This window comes from Rattus norvegicus, chromosome 7 (genome assembly GCF_036323735.1).
Source record: "Rattus norvegicus strain BN/NHsdMcwi chromosome 7, GRCr8, whole genome shotgun sequence".
NCBI classification, from domain to species: Eukaryota; Metazoa; Chordata; class Mammalia; order Rodentia; family Muridae; genus Rattus; species Rattus norvegicus.
The window spans coordinates 1,995,121-2,017,080 of record NC_086025.1 but is presented as its reverse complement, the minus strand read 5'-3'; the positions used below and the strand labels follow the sequence as shown (position 1 = coordinate 2,017,080).

General features: G+C 43.6%; 1 protein-coding gene across 1 annotated transcript; it reads right to left on the bottom strand.

Annotated features, from left to right (window-relative positions):
- Window positions 1-772: 772 nt before the first annotated feature.
- Or10p22 (olfactory receptor family 10 subfamily P member 22) lies at window positions 773-1,711 on the bottom strand. The gene has a single exon (NM_001000054.2). It carries the CDS (start codon window positions 1,709-1,711, stop codon window positions 773-775), a length of 939 nt encoding a protein of 312 aa, NP_001000054.2.
- Between the last annotated feature and the right edge of the window lie 20,249 nt (window positions 1,712-21,960).

Sequence of the window (21,960 nt, the reverse complement as noted above, 5' to 3'; positions counted from 1 at the left end):
TCCCAAGAAAAGGGAGACATTCTAGACCTGTTCAACCAATGTGAAGTCCGACTGAGAAGAGTGAATCGTTGGTTTCAAGGATCTAGGGCTGCCTCAGACTTCAGACCAGAGGCTGGGGGATAGAGACATGTGCTCTACCTGAGACCAAAAGAGAGCATGCAAATCATGTCTTTGACCGCAGTCTGAGAAGTCAAGTAGGAAACATCAACCTCTCCACAAGGTTCCAGGTGTTCGGGGTTAGTCAGGAGACAAAAAACTGGAGAAACCAAGCCTACAGCACTACCAAGCAAGACTCAGGAGCTAAACTTGCAAGCCAAGGCACCCACTCCCTGTCTCTGTCCCTGTCTCTATCCCTGTGCCCCCAGCAGGAACAAATAATGTCAGAGAAAAAGGCTTACAATAAGGAGTCACTGGGAGAATCAGGATGACAAATGTCTCAAGATCATAGACAAAGGAAGACACCAGAGCCTCAACCTTGACCAAGAACTACAGCATCACACAGGGTCTTCTCAGCTGCCTTCCTTTGACCTCTGTCCCAGTATGTGTGCTCTGAGCTCTTCTGTTAGAGTGAAGCACAGTCAAGACTTAAGACCAGGTCCCAGAAGCAGAGCTCTGAACAGTATATCCGTGTCTTGGACATTCACGCAGGATGAAACACACCAATACACACGCTGCACCCTGAGGACTGCAGGTCTCAGCTTCTCTTTTTCCTTGTGAATATCCAGGAGTCAGGCTCTGAGCTCCAAGATCTTGAGAAGAAAGGAGCCTGTGGTCAAGGACCCCAAAGGTATCTCTTCATGAGCCGCCTCATGGCCCCTGCGACCTCCTGGTTCCTCAGAGAATAAACAAAAGGGTTGCACATGGGGGTGACAACTGTGTAGAACAGGGTAAGAATCTGGTCCGTGTCCCCAAAGGAATCTGCCTGAGGCCTCATATAAGCCACAGTCGCTGTCCCAAAAAAGAGAATGACCACAAACAAGTGGGAGGAACAGGTAGAAAAGAGCTTTTGACGACCCTGGGATGTTGCAACACCAAGGATGGTGGCAAGAATACAGGCATAAGAGGCCACAATCAATAAGAAGGGGGTGAAAACGAAAGTGATGGTGACAAAGAGGTTCCCCACTTCACCCCAGAAAGTGCTTGCACTAGCCAGTCTCAGCACAGGCAGGATGTCACACAGAAAATGATGGATAGTGTTGTCCCCACGGAAAGGCAACGTGAAGATGCAGACAGAGTGAGTAGTGCCTGTGATGAAGCCAGCAAGATAAGAGGCCCCCACCATGCCTGTACAGGTTCCCTGGCTCATCAGGGTAGCATAGTGCAGTGGACAACAGATGGCAGCATAGCGATCATAGGCCATGGCAGTGAGCAAGCAGCATTCAGTAACTCCAAAAAGAGAAAAGAAATATAACTGAGTGAAGCAGCTGCCAAGGGGGATGGTGGGGCAGGAAGACCGGAGGTCAGCCAACATCCTAGGCACAATGGTCGTGGTGTAGAGGATCTCCACCACAGAGAAGTGACACAGGAAGAAGTACATGGGGGAGTGGAGTGCAGGGTCCGCCAGAGTTAGGAAGACAATCAGAGAGTTGCCCAGCAAGGTAACAACATAGATACACAGCACACCCCAGAACAGATGGCCCTGGAGAAAGCCAAAGCCAGAGAACCCCAATAGAACAAACTCTGTTACATCTGTCTCATTATCATCCCCCATTTCCCCAAAGCAGACTAGGGATAAAACAATTTAAAAAGGAGCCAGAGAGGGGTAGCCAGCTGGACAGCAAGGCTGCAACAGTAAGGATGAAGAGCCGTCCATGACAGCAGCCCAGCTTGCTGAGGAAGATGCTGAGGATGGTGAAGAGGATGATGAGGAAGATGCTGGGGAGGATGCTGAGAATCTCGGCTGCTGCTGACTTCCACCCAGTAAACAGGCCTTGGGAAGAGGAAGAAGATCCAGACACTGAAAGATCTTCTTGCTCTTTCCGGTTTCCTCAGAAAAGCTTTGTTCAACTCACCCAGAGCTTAGGAGCAGAGACTGGGAACAAATGCATCTTCTTTCAGGAGAGTGGGTGAGCAGACAGAAAACAAATTATCTGGCAGAAGAAAATTGCATCCACCCAGAGGCAGAAAGAAGGTGGCAAAAAGCAACAGCAGGAGTCAGGCACACAGAATTGAGGACCAGAGAGCTATGCAGGTTTTACCTGCAGATGGATCCACACAGCCCTCAGGGCTCCTCTCCCTGGAGTGCATCGCAGAAGTTCAAATCCCTGAAGAGCTGAGTCTCACAGTGTGGAGGGAGGAGGGTGGGGGAAGATGGAGGAGATGAGGGACTGGTTTCCTCTTCCTTGTGCCTAACAGTAAGCTCCCTGCTGTTGGACCTGGTTCTGGTTGGCCCTGCTCACACCCATACACAAAGGAGAAAACAGATTTTTGAGAAGGCTGTGGTATATAGAGCCCTCCCTCTGAGCGTGAATGGAGCTGGGCTCAGAAGGCAGGTGCTCTAAACCATTTCTCTAGGTGGGACTTCCAGCCAAGCCCCAGGGGCTGCCTTCTGCCTTTCCCACTCTCAGAATAGGTTCCTAGCATTCCTTCTATTCCTGGAAATGCCTTTTCTCCAAGGGCTGGAGGCCTTGTGCATGCTGGCAGGCTTCTTCCACTGCCCAGTCCTGGCAAGCATTTTTAAGCTCTTTTTAAAATAGAAGTAATTCTCAGGAAAAAAAATGACTATTGAAATAACAAGCAGGTTCTGCAGAACTCCCAGTCCAGCTGTCCAGCTTCTGATAGAAACTGTCACTGAATGTCTATGTCAGAAATGGGGAAATACTCTAGATCTCAGCTGCAAACGATGCCATTCCGTAGAGCACATGACAAAGGTGACCTGAGGGGATGCCCAGTGAGTAAAGGCTAGAGAAACATAACAGGTGCTTTCAATATGTCAGTTAGGTAAGAAAGGATGTTCTCCATTGCTTCAGTTTGGAGTCCAGTCAGATAATCCAGAAAGATCTTTTCTATTCAAGGTACTCTGTTGTCAGTTTGACTTGTTTCCTTCTTTGTGGTATGAAGGTTTGTGAAGAATTCCAAGTGGAGGACCAAAGAGATGGCTCTGCAGTTAAGAGTGTTGCTCCTGCAGAGGTCTGGAGTTCCATCCTCTGCACCAACATGGGACCCATGGACAGTCAGTTCATACTCTTCTTGCCTCCTCATGCACTGCACACATGTTGTGCACAGGCAATTCCCCCTACCTACACACAAACATATAATTAAAATGAAGTTAAAATGAGACGTTAACTTCTCCTACGTGGTAATGCTCAGTTGTGCCTTTACCAAGTACATTCTGTCATGGCAGCTGGGTTGTGATAACACAATGTCACCATGTGTGTCATTCCCAGTGTCCACATTGTCATTCACAGTGGCCACTGAGTCATCCATAGTGTCCAGGCATGTCATTCACAATGTGAGTGTATGATTCACAGTGTCCCATGAGTCATTCCAGGTATCCATGTATGTCAGTCACATGTCCACATGTGTCATCCCAAAGCTGCATTGTGCAAACACAGTGCCCCAGTGTATCATCACTGTGCTTCATCATAATATAACCTCACAATGTCCCCTGGGACATCACTGTGATCAGCTTTATGCTCATAGTGCTACATTTTGTCTCCAGGGGAACCAACCAATGCCTATATCTGACTGACAAGGGTTCCTGGAAACACACACACACATACTCTCACCATGACATACATGTATACACATAATTTAAAATAAAGAGAAAGAATTCAATTTTTTTTATTTTATTTTCTGACAGTATCTCATTATGTTGCCTTAGCTGCCCTAGAATTCAGTATGTAGGCTGGATGGGCCTTGAATTCACAGAAATCTCCCTACCTCTATCTCCCAAATGCTTGGCTTAAAGGTATTGTTGAAAATAATCTTTAAAAACCATGTTTGAAACTTAGTAGGGGTGAGCACTTGCTGCTCTTTCAGAGGACTTAAGTTCAGTTCCCAGCACCCACACAGCTCTCAACCACCTGCCACTTCAGCTCTAGGGGACTATGGCCTCTCCTGACCTCCACTGACATGAACACACGCGCGCACACACATGCACACACACACATACACACACACACACACACACACACACACACACACATACAAGAGTATGATCAATGGCATGGCTAAAAGTACCATAACTACTCTCCCACAACTATTTTTGCATAGAGTTAACTGTCAATCAATAAATCTATTTTGAGAAGTCACCCTGGCTGTTTACTTTTAGCTTTTATGACAATATTTTTCTTTTGATTTATTTATTATATGTGAGTACACCGTAGCTGTCTTCAGACACAGCAGAAGAGGGCATCAGATCCTATTACAAATGGTTGTGAGCCACCATGTGGTTGCTGGGATTTGAACCCAGAACCTCTGGAAGAACAGTTAGTGCTCTTAACTACTGAGCCATCTCTTCAGCCCAACAATATTTTTCTAACAGTCTGAGTTAATATTGACATTTTAGGAGGAAAATATTACACTGTGTTCAACAAATAACTTAGAATATGAAAAAGAGAGAAAGCAGAAATTGTGAACTCATATTGGTGTTGAATATTTGTGTGCTATTTTATTATTTTTGAAAGTTTGAACAAAAGTTATATGTAATAATAATAATGATAACAATAATAAAAGAGGAGGAGGAGGAGGAAGAAGAAGAAATTTAAGATTTCTAAGCTAGGTTGGGGATTTAGTTCAGTGGTAGAGTGCTTGCCTAGCAAGTGCAAGGCCCTGGGTTCAGTCCCCAGCTCTGAAAAAAAAAAAAGAAAGAAAAAGATTTCTAAGCTAGAGCCAGACCTGATGGTACATGTCTTTAATCCCAATACTTGGGAGGCAGAAGCAGGTGGATCTCTATGAGTTCGAGGCCAGCCTCATCTACAGAGCGAATTCCAGGAGAGCTAGCGCTACACAGAGAAACCCTGTCTTGAAAACTGTCTTAGTCAGGGTTTCTATTCCCACACAAAACATCATGACTAAAAAGCAAGTTGGGGAGGAAAGTGTTTATTCAGCTCACACTTTCACATTGCTGTTCTTCACCAAAGGAAGTCAGAACTGGAAGTTACACAGGGCAGGAACCAGGAGCAGGAACTGATGCAGAGGCCATGGAGGATGCTGCTTACTGAATTGCTTCCCCTGGCTTACTCAGCCTGCATTCTTATAGGACTGCTTACCAGGGGGATGGCAGCACCCAAAATGGGCTGGGCCCTTCCCCTCCTGCTCCCCCTCTCTTTGTCACTAGTTGAGAAAATGCCTTACAGCTGGATCTCATGGAGGCATTTCCTCAAGGGAGGCTCCTTTCTCTGTGATAGCTCCAGCTTCTCTCAAGCTGACACACAAAAAGAGCTAGCACAAAAAGCCAAACCCAAAACCAACAGACCAGGCTGGAGATCTGCCTGCCTCTCCCTCCCAAATTCTGGGATTAGAGAAAGGCATGTGCCACCATCGCCTGGCCTGCCCTCTGTCATAGATATGGTTTCTATTGCTGTGATAAAACTCCATGATCAAAAGCAACTTAGGGAAGAAGTGGTTTATTTCATCTTACAACTCTCGGGTCACACTCCAGCACTGAGGGAAATCAGAACAGGATCTCAAACAGGAACTCAAACAGGAACTCAGAGGCTGTAGAGAAATGCTGCTTACTGGATTACTCCCCATAGCTTGCTTAGCCTGCTTTCATATACAACCCAGGACCACCTGCCCAGATGTGGCAGCGTTCTTGGTGGGCTGGGCCATCCCACATCAGTCACTAATTAAGAAAATGTCACACAGATTTGCATACAAGCCATCGGTCATGGAGTCATTTTCTCAATTACGGTTTCCTCTTGTCAGATAACTCTAGCTTGTGTCAAGTTAACAAACAAACAAACAAAACACTACCTAGCAACTGAGAAGAACATCCAAAGATGACTTCTGGTCTCTAACTCAAAGTGGAGAACAAGTCTGTACTCCTTAAGTGTGGGGTCTGTGCATCAAATGTCTAGTAGAAGTGAGGGAAGGACTTTACGCCATAGAACAACTTGTCCAACACCACCTCAGCCAAATGACCAAGGTCAACATCAACACTGGTAAAAGTCTGAAGTTCGTATCTTTAATAGAATGTAAAGAAAATATTGTCTCTGAGCCTTTCTTCCATAGCCTTCACCAAACATGAGGAAAATGTCACATAGACTCTGACAGAAGGTACCTCAAGGTACCTACCCAGTGTTCTCGAGGTCACCAAAAAAAAATAAAAGACAATCTGAGAAACTAAATGTGAGAACTAAATGGAATGTGCTCTCTTGGGTTGAGTCTTGGATGTCAGGTGAGAGGTAAAGAAATCTTGGGGGCTGGAATGATGGCTCCGTAGTTAAGAGCATCAGCTGCACTTCTAATGGGCTTGATTCCCAGCAACCACATGACACCTCACAACCATCTGTAACTCCAGTCTCCGGGGATCTAATGCTGGCTTCTGAGTGTACCAGCCATGAACATGGTATATAGACATATATGAAGGCAAAACGCCCATATGCACAAAACATAAAATAATTCCTTTAAACTCAGGAATTCTAAACAAAATGTGAATGTTGTGTTAGTTCATTAGTAGTGGCAAACATGACACGTTAATTTCAAGTGTCACTAATAGAGTAAAAAAGGGGTGTAGTAAATGGGAGTTCTAGATGTATCTTAGCAGTTTTCCTGTGAGTTAGAACCTATTTTGTGGAAGGTATAGAAGGCTTCTGTGACAACCTCTGCTCTAACACCCTTTACACACACTCCCAAAGGAGAGGGAAGTAGTCTAGACAGGAAGCCACTGAAAAGAACTCTTAAACGTCATCATCTCTATCTTGTGATCTCACAAGATAGGGATACTGAAGTGTAGCTCTTCAGTTGCTGGCTTCTGCTGGGGGATGGGAGTGAGAAGAGACTCCATTCTCTTCAAGGGGTTGGCCACTGGAAGTTTGACCATGCTCCTGTGAATATATAGGCAACAGAAAATGGACTGCGATTTTTCTTTCTTTCTTTCTTTTTTCTTTTTTTTTCTGGGAGGAGGTCACAAAGCAGAAGGTGGACCTAGGAGAAACCAGAAGTAAGCATGATTGGGGTGCATTATGTGAAATTCCCAAACAATCAATAAAAATATGATGTTGAAAAAGTATTCTAGGGCTGGAAAGATGGCTCAGTGGTTAAGAGCAATGACTGCTCTTCCAGAGGTTCTGATTTCAATTCCCAGCAACCACATGGTGGCTCACAACCATCTGTAATAGGACCTGATCCCCTCTTCTGGTGTCCAAGAGAAAGAAACAGTATACTCACATACATAAAATAAATAACCTTTAAAAAAAAAGAAAGAAAAAACTATCATAAAATGGAATGTTGTTCTTTAAAAGTTTTTCAGGGTTAATGTGATGTGAAATATGACAGTGAAGATTAGGGGATAAACTCAGTCGATTAAGTGCTAGCCATCAGGGTAGACTAAATTCAAATCCTCAGCACACATACAACAGAAGGAAAAACAAACAAACCTAGAAAAAGCAAGGCACAGTGGTACACCTGTAATTTCAGCATTGGGGAAGCAGAGATGGGTACATTCCAGAAGCCTGCTTGCCAGGCAGTAAAGCCAAATCTATGTGAGTGCACTCATTCACAAACAAACAAACACACATACACACACACACACACACACACACACAGGCATACATGCACACACACTCACACACACTTTTTAAACGATTATTATGACTCAAGCAGCAGGTCCCCTGCAGTCCAGACACTGCCCAAACTTGAAGGAATCTAGTCAAAAACTCCTGCACCCAAATCCTGTGGGAGGGAGAGCTAAACTTTCAGAAGCAGACAAGCCTGAGAAGCCAGAAGAGACTACACTCTGCCCACATTTCTGACTCCAGAGGAAAACATCTAACACTATCTGGGACCCCAGTGCATGGGGAGCCCTGGGAAAAGGCGGCACAGTCCCTTCTAGTTGCCCCCCTCACGGAGAGCTCAAAAGCAGCCCCCCAGGAGCAACTTCAGTGGGACCACAGGTAAGACCAACTTTTCTGTTCCAAGCGACCTGCCTGATGGACTCAGGACACACGCCCACAGGAACAGCTAAAGACCAGTAGACAGGAAAGACTACACACCCGAAAGCAGAACACTCTGTTCCCATAACTGGCTGAAGGAAAACAGGAAAACAGGTCTACCGCACTCCTGACACACAGGCCTATAGGACGGTCTAGCCACTGTCAGAAATAGCTGAACAAGGTAACACCAGAGATAACCTGATGGCGAGAGGCAAGTGCAGGAACCCAAGCAATAGAAACCAAGACTACATGGCATCATCGGAGCCCAATTCCCCCACCAAAGCAAACACTGAATATCCAAACACACCAGAAAACCAAGATCTAGATTTAAAATCACATTTGATCATGATGATAGAGGACTTCAAGAAAGACATAAAGAACTCCCTAAGAGAAATGCAGGAAAACATAAATAAACAAGTAGAAGCCTATAGAGAGGAATCACAAAAATCCCTGAAATAATTCCAGGAAAACACAATCAAACAGATGAAGGAATTAAAAATGGAAATAGAACCAATAAAGAAGGCTCAAAGGGAGACAACCCTGGAAATAGAAAACCAAAGGAAGAGACAAGGAGCCGTGGATACAAGCATCACAAACAGAATACAAGAGATAGAAGAGAAAATCTCAGGAGCAGAAGATTCCATAGAAATCATTGACACAACCATCAAAGATAATATACAATGGAAAAAGCGACTGGTCCAAAACATACAGGAAATCCAGGACTCAATGAGAAGATCAAACCTAAGGATAATAGGTATAGAAGAAAGCGAAGACTCCCAGCTCAAAGGACCAATAAATATCTTCAACAAAATCATAGAAGAAAACTTCCCTAACCTAAAGAAAGAGATGCCCATAAACATACAAGAAGCCTACAGAACTCCAAATACATTGGACCAGAAAAGAAACTCCTCCTGTCAAATAGTAGTCCAAACATCAAATGCACAAAACAAAGAAAGAATATTAAAAGCAGGAAGGGAAAAAGGTCAAGTAACATATAAAGACAGACCTATCAAAATCAACCAGACTTCTCACCAGAGACTATGAAAGCCAGAAGATCCTAGACAGATGTCATACAGACCCTAAGAGAACACAAATGCAGCCCAGGTTACTGTTTCCAGCAAAACTCTCAATTAACATAGATGGAGAAACAAAGATATTCCATGACAAAATCAAATTTACACAATATCTTTCTACAAATCCAGCACTACAAAGGATAATAAATGGTAAACCCCAACATAAGGAAGCAAGCTACACCCTAGAAGAAGCAAGAAACTAATCGTCTTGGCAACAAAACAAAGAGAAGAAAAGCACAGAAACATAATCTCACATACAAATACGAATGTAACAGGAAGCAACAATCACTATTCCTTAATATCTCTCAACATCAATGGATTCAACTCCCCAATAAAAAGACATAGATTAACAAACTGGATACACAATGACGACCCTGCATTCTGCTGCCTACAGGAAACACACCTCAGAGACAAAGACAGACACTACCTCAGAGTGAAAGGCCAGAAAATAACTTTCCAAGCAAATGGTTGGAAGAAGCAAGCTGGAGTAGCCATTCTAATATCAGATAAAATCAATTTTCAACTAAAAGTCATCAAAAAACATAAGGAAGAACACTTCATATTCATCAAAGGAAAAATCCACCAAGATAAACTCGCAATCCTAAATATCTATGCTCCAAATACAAGGGCACCTACATACATAAAAGAAACCTTACTAAAGCTCAAAGCACACATTCCACCTCACACAATAATAGTAGGAGATTTCAACACCCCACTCTCATCAATGGACAGATCATGGAAACAGAAATTAAACAGTGACATAGACAAGAGAAGTCATGAGCCAAATGGACTTAACAGGTATTTATACAACATTCTATCCTAAAACAAAAGGATATACCTTCTTCTCACCACCTCATCGTACTGTCTCCAAAATTGACAATATAATCGGTCAAAAACAGGACTCAACAGATACAGAAAGATAGAAATAATCGCATGCGTCCTATAAGACCACCATGGGCTAAAGCTGGTCTTCAATAAAAACAAAGGAAGAACACCCACATATACGTGGAGTTGAACAGTGTTCTGCTCAATGATAACCTGGTCAAGGAAGAAATAAAGAAAGAAATTAAAGACTTCTTAGATTTTAATGAAAATGAAGGTACAACATACCCAAACTTATGGGACACAATGAAAGCTGTGCTAAGAGGAAAACTCATAGCTCTGAGTGCCTGCAGAAAGAAACAGGAGAGAGCATATATCAGCAGCTTGACAGCACACCTAAAAGCTCTAGAACAAAAAGAAGCAAATACGCCAAGGAGGAGTAGAAGGCAGGAAATAATCAAACTCAGAGCTGAAATCAACCAACAGAACCAAAAGGACCACAGAAAGAATCGACAGAACCAAAAGTTGGTTCTTTGAGAAAGTCAACAAGATAAATAAACCCTTAGCCAGACTAATGAGAGGACACAGAGAGTGTGTCCAAATTAACAAAATCAGAACTGTAAAGGGAGACATAACTACAGAATCAGAGGAAATTCAAAAAATCATCAGATCCTACTACAAAAGCCTATATTCAAAAAAAAAAAAACTTGAAAATCTGCAGGTAATGGACAATTTCCTAGACAGATACCAGGTACCAAAGTCAAATCAGGAACAGATAAACCATTTAAACAACCCCATAACTCCTAAAGAAATAGAAGCAGTCATTAAAGGTCTCCCAACCAAAAAGAGCCCAGGTCCAGATGGGTTCAGTGCAGAATTCTATCAGACCTTCAAAGAAGACTCCATACCAATACTATCCAAACTATTCCACAAAATTGAAACAAATGGAGAGCTACCGAATTCCACAATTACACTTATACCTAAACCACAAAAAGACCCAACAAAGAAAAAGAACTTCAGACCAATCTCCCTTATGAATATCGACGCAAAAATACTTAATAAAATTCTGGCAAACTGAATCCAAAAGCACATTAAAACAATCATCCATCATGATCAAGTAGGCTTCATCCCAGGCATGCAGGGATGGTGTAATATACAGAAAACCATCAATGTAATCCACTATATAAACAAACTGAAAGATAAAAACCACATGATCATTTCATTAGATGTGAAAGAATTAAAAATGCAGCTAAGAAGTCAGAAGTTTAAAAAAGGCCCAAATACCTCAAATTCCAGACCCTGCCCTCTACCTGTAGGTAAAAGGTCACATTTCTTGAGCCTGCTCACCCAGGAACTAGATAAAAGGACTTAAGATAAGGCCCTTAGAGAACAATCTTGAGAAGCAGGAAGCTTCTCCCACGAACTGATGGACCATAAAGTAAACAATCTTGAGAAACAGGAAGCTCCTCCTTGTGATTTTTCACTGGTATTCTCGACATTTTCCAATGATGCCCTCCCTACCCACCGGGGTTGAGGTTTCTTCCTTTAAATTCCCCTTGTCTTAGTTACTGGGGGTCGAACTCCACTGCCCCTGCGTGGGATATGAGTCTCAACCCCAGTGCACTGGTTCCTATCAATAAACCTCATGTTTATTACAGCAAGGACCTACTCCCGTGAGTTCTTGAGTGAGGGTCTCCTCACTCCGGGGGTCTTTCAGATGCTGAAAAAGCATTTGACAAAATTCAACACCCCTTCATGGAATTCACCCATTCATAGGAATTCAAGGCCCATACCTAAACACAGTAAAAGCCATATACAGCAAACCAGTAGCTAACATTAAACTAAATGGAGAGAAACTTGAAGCAATCCCACTAAAATCAGGGACTAGACAAGGCTGCCCACTCTCTCCCTACTTATTAAATATAGTTCTTGAAGTTCTAGCCAGAGCAATCAGACAACAAAAGGAGATCAAGGGGATACAGATTGGAAAAGAAGTCAAAATATCACTATTTGCAGATGATATGATAGTATATTTAAGTGATCCCAAAAGTTCCACCAGAGAACTACTAAAGCTGATAAACAACTTCAGCAAAGTGGCTGGGTATAAAATTAACTCAAATAAACCAGTAGCCTTCCTCTACACAAAAGAGAAACAAGCTGAGAAAGAAATTAGGGAAATGACACCCTTCATAATAGACCCAAATAATATAAAGTACCTCGGTGTGACTTTAACCAAGCAAGTAAAAGATCTATACAATAAGAACTTCAAGCCTCTGAAGAAAGAAATTGAAGACCTCAGAAGATGGAAAGATCTCCCATGCTCATGGATTGGCAGGATTAATATAGTAAATATGGCCATTTTACCAAAAGCAATCTACAGATTCAATGCAATCCCTATCAAAATACCAATCCAATTCTTCAAAGAGTTAGACAGAACAATTTGCAAATTCATCTGGAATAACAAAAAACCAGACAGCTAAAACTATCCTCAACAATAAAAGGACTTCAGGGGGAATCACTATCCCTGAACTCAAGCAGTATTACAGAGCAATAGTGATAAAAACTGCATGGTATTGGTACAGAGACAGACAGATAGACCAATGGAACAGAATTGAAGACCCAGAAATGAACCCACACACCTATGGGCACATGATTTTTGACAAAGCAGCCAAAACCATCAAATGGAAAAAAGATAGCATTTTCGGCAAATGGTGCTGGTTCAACTGGAGGTCAACATGTAGAAGAATGCAGATCGATCCATGCTTATCACCCTGTACAAAGCTTAAGTCCAAGTGGATCAAGGACCTCCATATCAAACCAGATACATTCAAACTAATAGAAGAAAAAGTGGGGAAGCAACTCGAACATATGGGCACTGGAGAAAATTTCCTGAACAAAACACCAATGGCTTATGCTCTAAGATCAAGAATCGACAAATGGGATCTCATAAAACTGCAAAGCTTCTGTAAGGCAAAGGACACTGTGGTTAGGACAAAACGGCAACCAACAGATTGGGAAAAGATCTTTACCAATCCTATAACAGATAGAGGCCTTATATCCAAAATATACAAAGAACTCAAGAAGTTAGACCGCAGGGAAACAAATAACCCTATTAAAAAATGGGGTTCAGAGCTAAACAAAGAATTCACAGCTGAGGAATGCCGAATGGCTGAGAAACACCTAAAGAAATGTTCAACACCTTTAGTCATAAGGGAAATGCAAATCAAAACAACCCTGAGATTTCACCTCACACCAGTGAGAATGGCTAAGATCAAAAACTCAGGTGACAGCAGATGCTGGCGAGGATGTGGAGAAAGAGGAACACTCCTCCATTGTTGGTGGGATTGCAGACTGGTAAAACCATTCTGGAAATCAGTCTGGAGGTTCCTCAGAAAATTGGACATTGAACTGCCTGAGGATCCAGCCATACCTCTCTTGGGCATATACCCAAAAGATGCCTCAACATATAAAAGAGACACGTGCTCCACTATGTTCATTGCAGCCTTATTTATAATAGCCAGAAACTGGAAAGAACCCAGATGCCCTTCAACAGAGGAATGGATACAGAAAATGTGGTACATCTACACAATGGAATATTACTCAGCTATCAAAAACAACGAGTTTATGAAATTCGTAGGCAAATGGTTGGAACTGGAAAATATCATCCTGAGTGAGGTAACCCACTCACAGAAAGACATACATGGTATGCACTCATTGATAAGTGGCTATTAGCCCAAATGCTTGAATTACCCTAGATCCCTAGAACAAAGGAAACTCAAGACGGATGATCAAAATGTGAATGCTTCACTCCTTCTCTAAAAGGGGAACAAGAATACCCTTGGCAGGGAAGAGAGAGGCAAAGATTAAAACAGAGACTGAAGGAACACCCATTCAGAGCCTGCCCCACATGTGGCCCATACATATACAGCCACCCAATTAGACAAGATGGATGAAGCAAAGAAGTGCAGACCGACAGGAGCCGATGTAGATCGCTCCTGAGAGACACAGCCAGAATACAGCAAATACAGAGGCGAATGCCAGCAGCAAACCACTGAACTGAGAATAGGTCCCCCGTTGAAGGAATCAGAGAAAGAACTGGAAGAGCTTGAAGGTGCTCGAGACCCCAAAAGTACAACAATGTCAAGCAACCAGAGCTTCCAGGGACTAAGCCACTACCTAAAGACTATACATGGACTGACCCTGGACTCTGTCCCCATAGGTAGCAATGAATATCCTAGTAAGAGCACCAGTGGAAGGGGAAGCCCTTGGTCCTGCTAAGACTGAACCCCCAGTGAACTAGACTATGCGGGGAGGGTGGCAATGGGGGGAGGTTTGGGAGGGGAACACCCATAAGGAAGGGGAGGGGGGAGGGTGATGTTTGTCCGGAAACCGGGAAAGGGAATAACACTTGAAATGTATATAAGAAATACTCAAGTTAATAATAAAAAAATAAAATAAAATAAAATAAAAAAAGAAGAATCGACAAATGGGATCTCATAAAACTGCAAAGCTGGGGCTGGGGATTTAGCTCAGTGGTAGAGCGCTTACCTAGGAAGCGCAAGGCCCTGGGTTCGGTCCCCAGCTCTGAAAAAAAGAACCAAAAAAAAAAAAAAAAAAAGCATAAAACTGCAAAGCTTCTGTAAGGCAAAGGACACTGTGGTTAGGACAAAACGGCAACCAACAGATTGGGAAAAGATCTTTACCAATCCTACAACAGATAGAAGCCTTATATTCCAAATATACAAAGAACTCAAGAAGTTAGACTGCAGGGAGACAAATAACCCTATTAAAAATGGGGTTCAGAGCCAAACAAAGAATTCACAGCTGAGGAATGCCAAATGGCTGAGAAACACCTAAAGAAATGTTCAACATCTTTAGTCATAAGGGAAATGCAAATCAAAACAACCCTGAGATTTCACCTCACACCAGTCAGAATGGCTAAGATCAAAAACTCAGGTGACAGCAAATGCTGGTGAGGATGTGGAGAAAGAGGAACACTCCTCCATTGTTGGTGGGATTGCAGACTGGTACAACCATTCTGGAAATCAGTCTGGAGGTTCCTCATAATATTGGATCTTGAACTACCTGAGGACCCACTTATACCTCTCTTGGGCATACACCCAAAAGATGCCCCAACATATAACAAAGACACATGTTCCACTATGTTCATAGCAGCCTTATTTATAATAACCAGAAGCTGGAAAGAACCCAGATGCCCTTCAACAGAGGAATGGATACAGAAAATGTGGTACATCTACACAATGGAATATTATTCAGCTATCAAAAACAATGACTTTATGAAATTCACAGGCAAATGGAGGGAACTGGAAAATATCATCCTGAGTGAGGTAAACCAATCACAGAAAAACACACATGGTATGCACTCATTGATAAGTGGCTATCAGCCCAAATGTTTGAATTACCCTAGATGCACAGAACACATGAAACTCAAGACGGATGACCAATATGCAAATGCTTCACTCCTTCTTTAAAAGGGGAACAAGAATACCCTTGGTAGGGAATAGGGAGGCAAAGATTAAAACAGAGGCAAAAGGAACACCCATTCAGAGCCTGCCCCACATGTGGCCCATATATATACAGCCAGCAAACTAGATAAGATGGATGAAGCAAAGTTCAAGCCGATAGGATCTGGATGTAGATCCCTCCTGAGAGACACGCCCATAATACAGCAAATACATAGGCGAATGCCAGCAGCAAACCACTGAACTGAGAATGGAACCCCGTTGAAGGAATCAGAGAAAGAACTGAAAGAGCTTGAAGGGGCTTGAGACCCCAAATGAACAACAATGCCAACCAACCAGAGCTTCCAGGGACTAAGCCACTACCCAAAGACTATACATGGACTGACCCTGGGCTCCAACCTCATAGGTAGCAATGAATAGCCTAGTAAGAGCACCAGTGGAAGGGGAAACCCTTGGTCCTGCCAAGACTGAACCCCCAGTGAACGTGATTGTTGGGGGGAGGGTGCTACGGGGTGAGGATGGGGAGGGGAACACCCATAGAGAAGGCGAGGGGGAGGGGTTAGGGGGATGTTGGCCCAGAAATGGAGAAAGGGAATAACAATCGAAATGTAAATAAAAAATACCCAAGTTAATAAAGATGAAAAAAAAGGATTTTTATGTTTGAATTTTTTTTATTTTTAGTAAAGAATATTTTTTGGTGGTGGTGTTGGTGTTGTTGTTGTTGTTGTTGTTGTTGTAGTTGTTGTTAGAGATAATCCATCCTGGCCTCTAACCTATGATCCCCTGCCTGAGCATCTGGAATGCTAAGATTGTAGTCATGTCACAGCATCCCGTTTATTTACTGACATGGAAAGAAGTTTGGGATACATTTCTAGATGATGGATACATTAAATTTTCAATATAAATTTTTTTTCTGGTAGAGAGAGATACATACAAACCATGGCAGACTGACGGGGGTAAGTTTGAAGAATTACTCATGTTTTTATTGGTTTTTGTGGCTCAGTGGTTAAGAGCACCGGCTGTTCTTCCAGAGTTCGTGAGTTCAATTCCCAGCAACCATATGGTGGCTCACAGTCATCAATAAGAGAATTTGATGTCCTCTTCTGACACTTAGGTGTACTGCAGATAGAGCACTTATGCACATAAGTACATAGGTAAATCTTGTCTTATTTATTTTATGTGTATGAGTGTTTTACCTGCGTGTATGTCTGTGCACCATGTATGTGCATAATGCCCTCAGGGATCAGAAGAGGGTGTTGGAGTCATTACAACTTGGAGTTATGGAAGGTTGCAAACCTCTATGTGGTGCTGGGAACCAAAGTCAGTAGCCTTGCTGATGCTCACCATGGCTTGGGAAGATGTCCACAAGCAAACCCCGGAGTGGCCCGTGCTCCTCATGTCTAGCTTTGTGATGTTTGACATTTCTGTAACAGCCAATTAAAATCAGTTACAGGTAAAAAAAAACAAAAAAACAAAAAATAAAAAACAAAACCAAGGGATAGATCCTGAAAACTCAGTGGAAAAGGAAAGTGTAGCCAAGTGTGGTGGTGCTGAAAGAATAAAAAATGCAGCTAAGAAGTCAGAAGTTTAAAAAAGTCCCAAATACCTCAAATTCCAGACCCTGCCCTCTACCTGTACTAGCTGACCATAAAGTTAGATTAAAATCTTAGAGAATAATCTTGAGAAACAGGGAGCTCTTCCTTGTGATTTTTCATTAGTATTCTCAACACTTTCCAATGACACCATCCCTGCCCCCTCGGGTTGTGGTTTCTCCCTTTAAATACCTCTTCTCCCAGCCTTTCGGGGTCGAACTCCACTGCCCCTGCGTGGGATATGAGTCTCGACCCCAGTGCACTGGTTCCTATCAATAAACCTCATGTTTATTACAGCAAGGACGGTCTCACGTGAGTTCTTGGGGGGTCGCATCATCCCGAGACTTGAGTGAGGGTCTCCCCGATCCTGGGGTCTTTCATTTGGGGGCTCGTCCGGGATGAGCGACCACCCTCGTCTCCGAAGACCCACTTGGAGGTGAGATAGCATCTGTGTCTTTGTTTGTGTCCTTATGTTTTGTGCCGGCTAAACTCTGGGTCTGAATTTGCTACTCTGGGTCTGTATTTGCTACTCTGGGTCTGTATTTGCTCGAGAGTTCTGGAGTTCTGGTTTTGCAGTCGCTCCAGTCTCGGGCTGAGAAGGGAGGCTCGTGTTTCAGGAGAGACGCAAGTGTGAGCGGTAGACGTGCCAGGGGCTCACCAATTGTGCTCCCCTGGGAGACGTCCCAGGAGGTCTGGGGGAACCCCAGGGACACCTGGGAGATTCCCGTCTGGGTGCCGGTGAGGATTCAGTGATTCTCCTGGACTGGAGAAGAGACCTGTCCTCCCAGCCGTCTGGGTGCTGGTGAGGATTCGGTGATTCTCCTGGACTGGAGAAGAGACCCATCCTACCAGCCATCTGGGTGCCGGTGAGGATTCGGTGATTCTCCTGGATTGGAGAAGAGACCCATCCTCCCAGCTGTCTGTATTTCTAGAGTAGTCTTTGTCTGTGTGTTTTAGGTCTTTGTTTTGTGTTACTTGTGACTTTGACGATGGGACTCCTGAGTTTGACTTTAGACCACTGGACTGCTAGAGCAAACAATTTGTACCGTGACAGACTTTTTGCTCCTTGGAGTGGCCAGCGTTTGATATTGGCTGGCCTCCAGAAGGCACCTTTGACTTAACCATTCTTTTTGATCTGCTGTCATTCATCTGTCTGTGGTTGAGAAGGAAGAGTGATGTGGAATCCGCTCTCCTTCATCTGTCGTTGTAAGCTCCCTTCTAAATTAGTTCAGTTTTGTAGTGATCTTGCGGTGGTCGCTTGTTTTTTGTTTTTGTGCGCACTTCTATTTTTTGTCTGTTAATCTTTTGATTGTCTTTCTGTGTGACTGAATGCTATTTGTCCTGTTCAGCGGACCTCTATTTTCTGGACTCTTGTTTTCTTGCCATCCCACTTGAGATGCTTGTTAGTAGCTATTACAGGAGATACAGAATCCTACTAGAGGCCAGAAAAAATGTTCCAGACACAGATGGAAGGCCCTCACTTCTGCCTGTTGACTTCAATATGCCTGAAGGTAGGGAGCGCCAGGTCTACCGTCAGACTCCAATGGTGGGTCTCTGAGGGGCTGAAAAAACGCCCCACCAATTTGGCTAAAGTAAGGAAAAGATACGAAGAAAAAGTTGCAGAAACTTGAAGGGTTAAGTTAAGTCGCTGAGAGAGTTATTGTAAGTTGCAGAGAAAATAAGGTTGATGTATGGTTCAGGGTCTGTGCACAAAAGTGAACAGCAACTAATAGCTATAGAAGAAGATGCAGACAGAGAGACTGAAAAAGGAAAGAAAGAAAGAAAGAAAGAAAGAAAGAAAGAAAGAAAGAAAGAAAGAAAGAAAGAGAGAAAGAGAAGACAAAAAGAACAGAAAGCTAGGGAAGAAAAGAGACAAAAAGAAGAGGAAGCTAGAGAAATAAAGAGAGATAAAAGACAAGAGAGGAACATATACTGGCCACAGTAGTTAGGGAACCTAGGAAGACAGTACCTGGCAACAGAAGAGAATTCCTGGCTAAAGATCAGTGTGCCTAATGCAAAGAAAAAGGACACTGGGACTGCCCCAGAAAGAACAAGAGGGGCCACTGGAGAGCTTCTCGGTCCTAGAGTGCTGGCTATGTGCAGAGATAGAAGAGAAGTCCGCCCAGTTGTTTTGTGGATACAGGGACCCAACACTCTGTGCTCCTATGCCCCAGTGGGCCAGTATCCAAAGACCTTGGGTACAGGGGGCTACTGGCAACAAACAATACTTATGGACGACCCGAAGAACAGTGGACCTTGGCATGGGCCGGGTAACCCACTAGTTCATGGTCATCCCTGAGTGCCCCTATCCCTTGCTCATGAGAAAATTGCTCTCCAGAATGGCTTGTGTGGGCTGAAATGGCTGGGTGAGGCCATGTGTATGCATATCTGCAGACTGTGTATGTGGAGCTTAAGACCTGTCTCAGTGCACCCATACCTGATGCTGGGAGATGTGTGGCTTAGTGCTGTTCTGCCTGGAACACATCACTCCTGCCAGCCGGGCACTAACAATTATCACCCAAACCAGGATTTAAACTGTGATAGAGTGGCTGATGTTTTGCCTCTGAATAGAACGTCCCAAAAGATGGGACCACTGGTCAGCTGCCATGGACTAGATTCTCCACCGGTTGGGGGCAATCTGGTCACCTTGCTGCCCAGTCCTGACCTGGAGCCACCATAGCACGAGTGTCAAGTACTGGCAGAAGCCCATGGGTGGAGGGAAGACCTCTGCGACTGGTTGATTGACCCCTGCTGAAAGTCAAGACTACCTTGTCCACAGACGGGAACAGTTCTCTTGATGAAGGTCAGAGATAAGTGCATGCTGCAATGAAGGACAACACAAGTGTCATCTGGGATGGACAAACCTCTACCCCCCAGCTCATCAGCGCCACAGATGTCTTTACCATCTCTTGGATGCCCTGATGAAGCCAGCAACTGTGAGTATTATTCATTGCCCAGGACATCAGGAAGGAAGAGATTCAGTGGCATGGGGCAGTAACAAAGCAGATAAAGTGGCTCGGGAAATGGCTATGCAGGAGCCTATCCTGGTTACAGGCCTGCAAGAGACAGCCACTGGGAACTGGGATTGGACTAAGGGATGGCCTCACTTAGAATGTACAACAGAAGAAAAGGCCCAAATTGCTTAAACGAAAAAAAAGACAATGGCACACTTGAGGGAAAAGTATATTCCTCAGAGAACAAACAAAAGACTCACTTTGCCAAATACAGAAATGGACTCACTTAGATAAGAAGCTTGTCCAAGTAGTTAAGGTGTATGTAATAGACTTTAAGATTCTAGCCAGAGAGGCAGTAAAAAATATAAGGTATGTCAGTAAGTGAATGCTTAGCAAGCAAACAGGGCAAAGAGACCTAGAGAGTTTAGTGAAAAGTCGAAGTAAACTTCACTGAGATAAAACCAGAAAAATATGATCATAAGTATCTCCTAGTGCTTGTAGATACCTTTCCAGGAAGAGATAGAAGCTTTTCTCACCAAGCAAGAGACGACCTCGGTAGTCATCAAGAAGATACTGGAAGAAATCTTCCCCAGGTCTGGAGTGCCCAAGGTAATCTGGTCAGACAATGGCCCTACTTTCGTTGCCAAGGTAAGCCAGGGTGTGGCCAAGTATTTAGAGGTTGATTGGAAATTACATTGTATCTACAGACCTCAAAGTTCAGGACAGGTAGAGTAAATAAATAAAACTCTAAAAGAGACTCTGACCAAATTTACCATGGAGACTGGCGCAGACTGGGTGACACTCCTTCCCTCTTACTCTCTTCAGAGCAAGAAATACCCCTTCCATATTCAGCCTTACCCCCTTTGAGATCTTATATGGGGCCTCAGCTCCTCTAACTGTATTAGATGATGTTACTGAACCAACATGTCATAGTAATAATGATTTGTATGCCAGGCTAAAAGACCTACAGGTGATACAGAAAGAAATCTGCTCACAGCTGGCAGCAACCTATGCCCCAGGGACCTCCGAGACATCTCATCAGTTCCAGGTCGGAGACTGCAGATACATACAACAACACGGAGCCCAGACACTCGAGCCTCACTGGAAAGGACCGTACCTGGTGCTGCTGACCATCCTGACAGCCATCAAGTCTCAGACCTCACCAGCCGAGTACTAGCTGTTGGGGCTGAGAGCTGGGACCTAGAGGGACACTCAGATCTTCAAAAAGCTCCCTAGACTTGCACATCAGATAAGTGGATACATCAGAGACGTAACTTGGAGGTTGCTATAATGCTCACTTCAGGAGTGTGCTTTAGAAACAAGAATTTCATGTTTGCCCTGGGTTCCCTCGGGATAGGTGTGGGGATAGGCTTGATTTCTGTTGCAAATGATGTAACATTGCATATGTTAGTACTCCTAACACTTCTTGGGACTGTGCCTCAGGGATCACAATCTGTATAAATTTAGAAGTTCTAAAATAGTCATGACCTTGGTGTATAGGTTCAGATAGTGTCCAGATTGGAATCCTGATGCTAAAGACTTAGTAAGACACAAAAGAGAGTTGAGAATTACTTAGGGCTATCTTAGGCGCAAGGACAGCACAAGGACATCTGCTGTTGCCCTGCAATGCAAGGCTTATAGAGAATTCAGAACTGCCATTGACTCAGATATAAAAAAAGAGTGAAAAAGACTCTTTAGCTGACCTCCAAGAATACCTAACCTCCCTCTCAGAGGTAGTCCTTCAGAATAGGAGAAGATTAGACCTGATATTCCTTAAAGAAGGAGTCTGTGTGCTACACTGAAAGAAGAATGTTGCTTCTATGTAGACCATTCAGGAGTAATTAAAGACTCCATGAATAAACTTAGAGAAAGGTTAGACAAAAGACAGAGAAGCGCATCAGGGATGGTTCGAGAGCTGGTTTAGTAGATCTCCTTGG

Bases quoted from the DNA above. Each gene is read 5' to 3' on its own strand.
- Or10p22 (NM_001000054.2), bottom strand. From the start codon at position 1,711: ATGGGGGATGATAATGAGACAGATGTAACAGAGTTTGTTCTATTGGGG.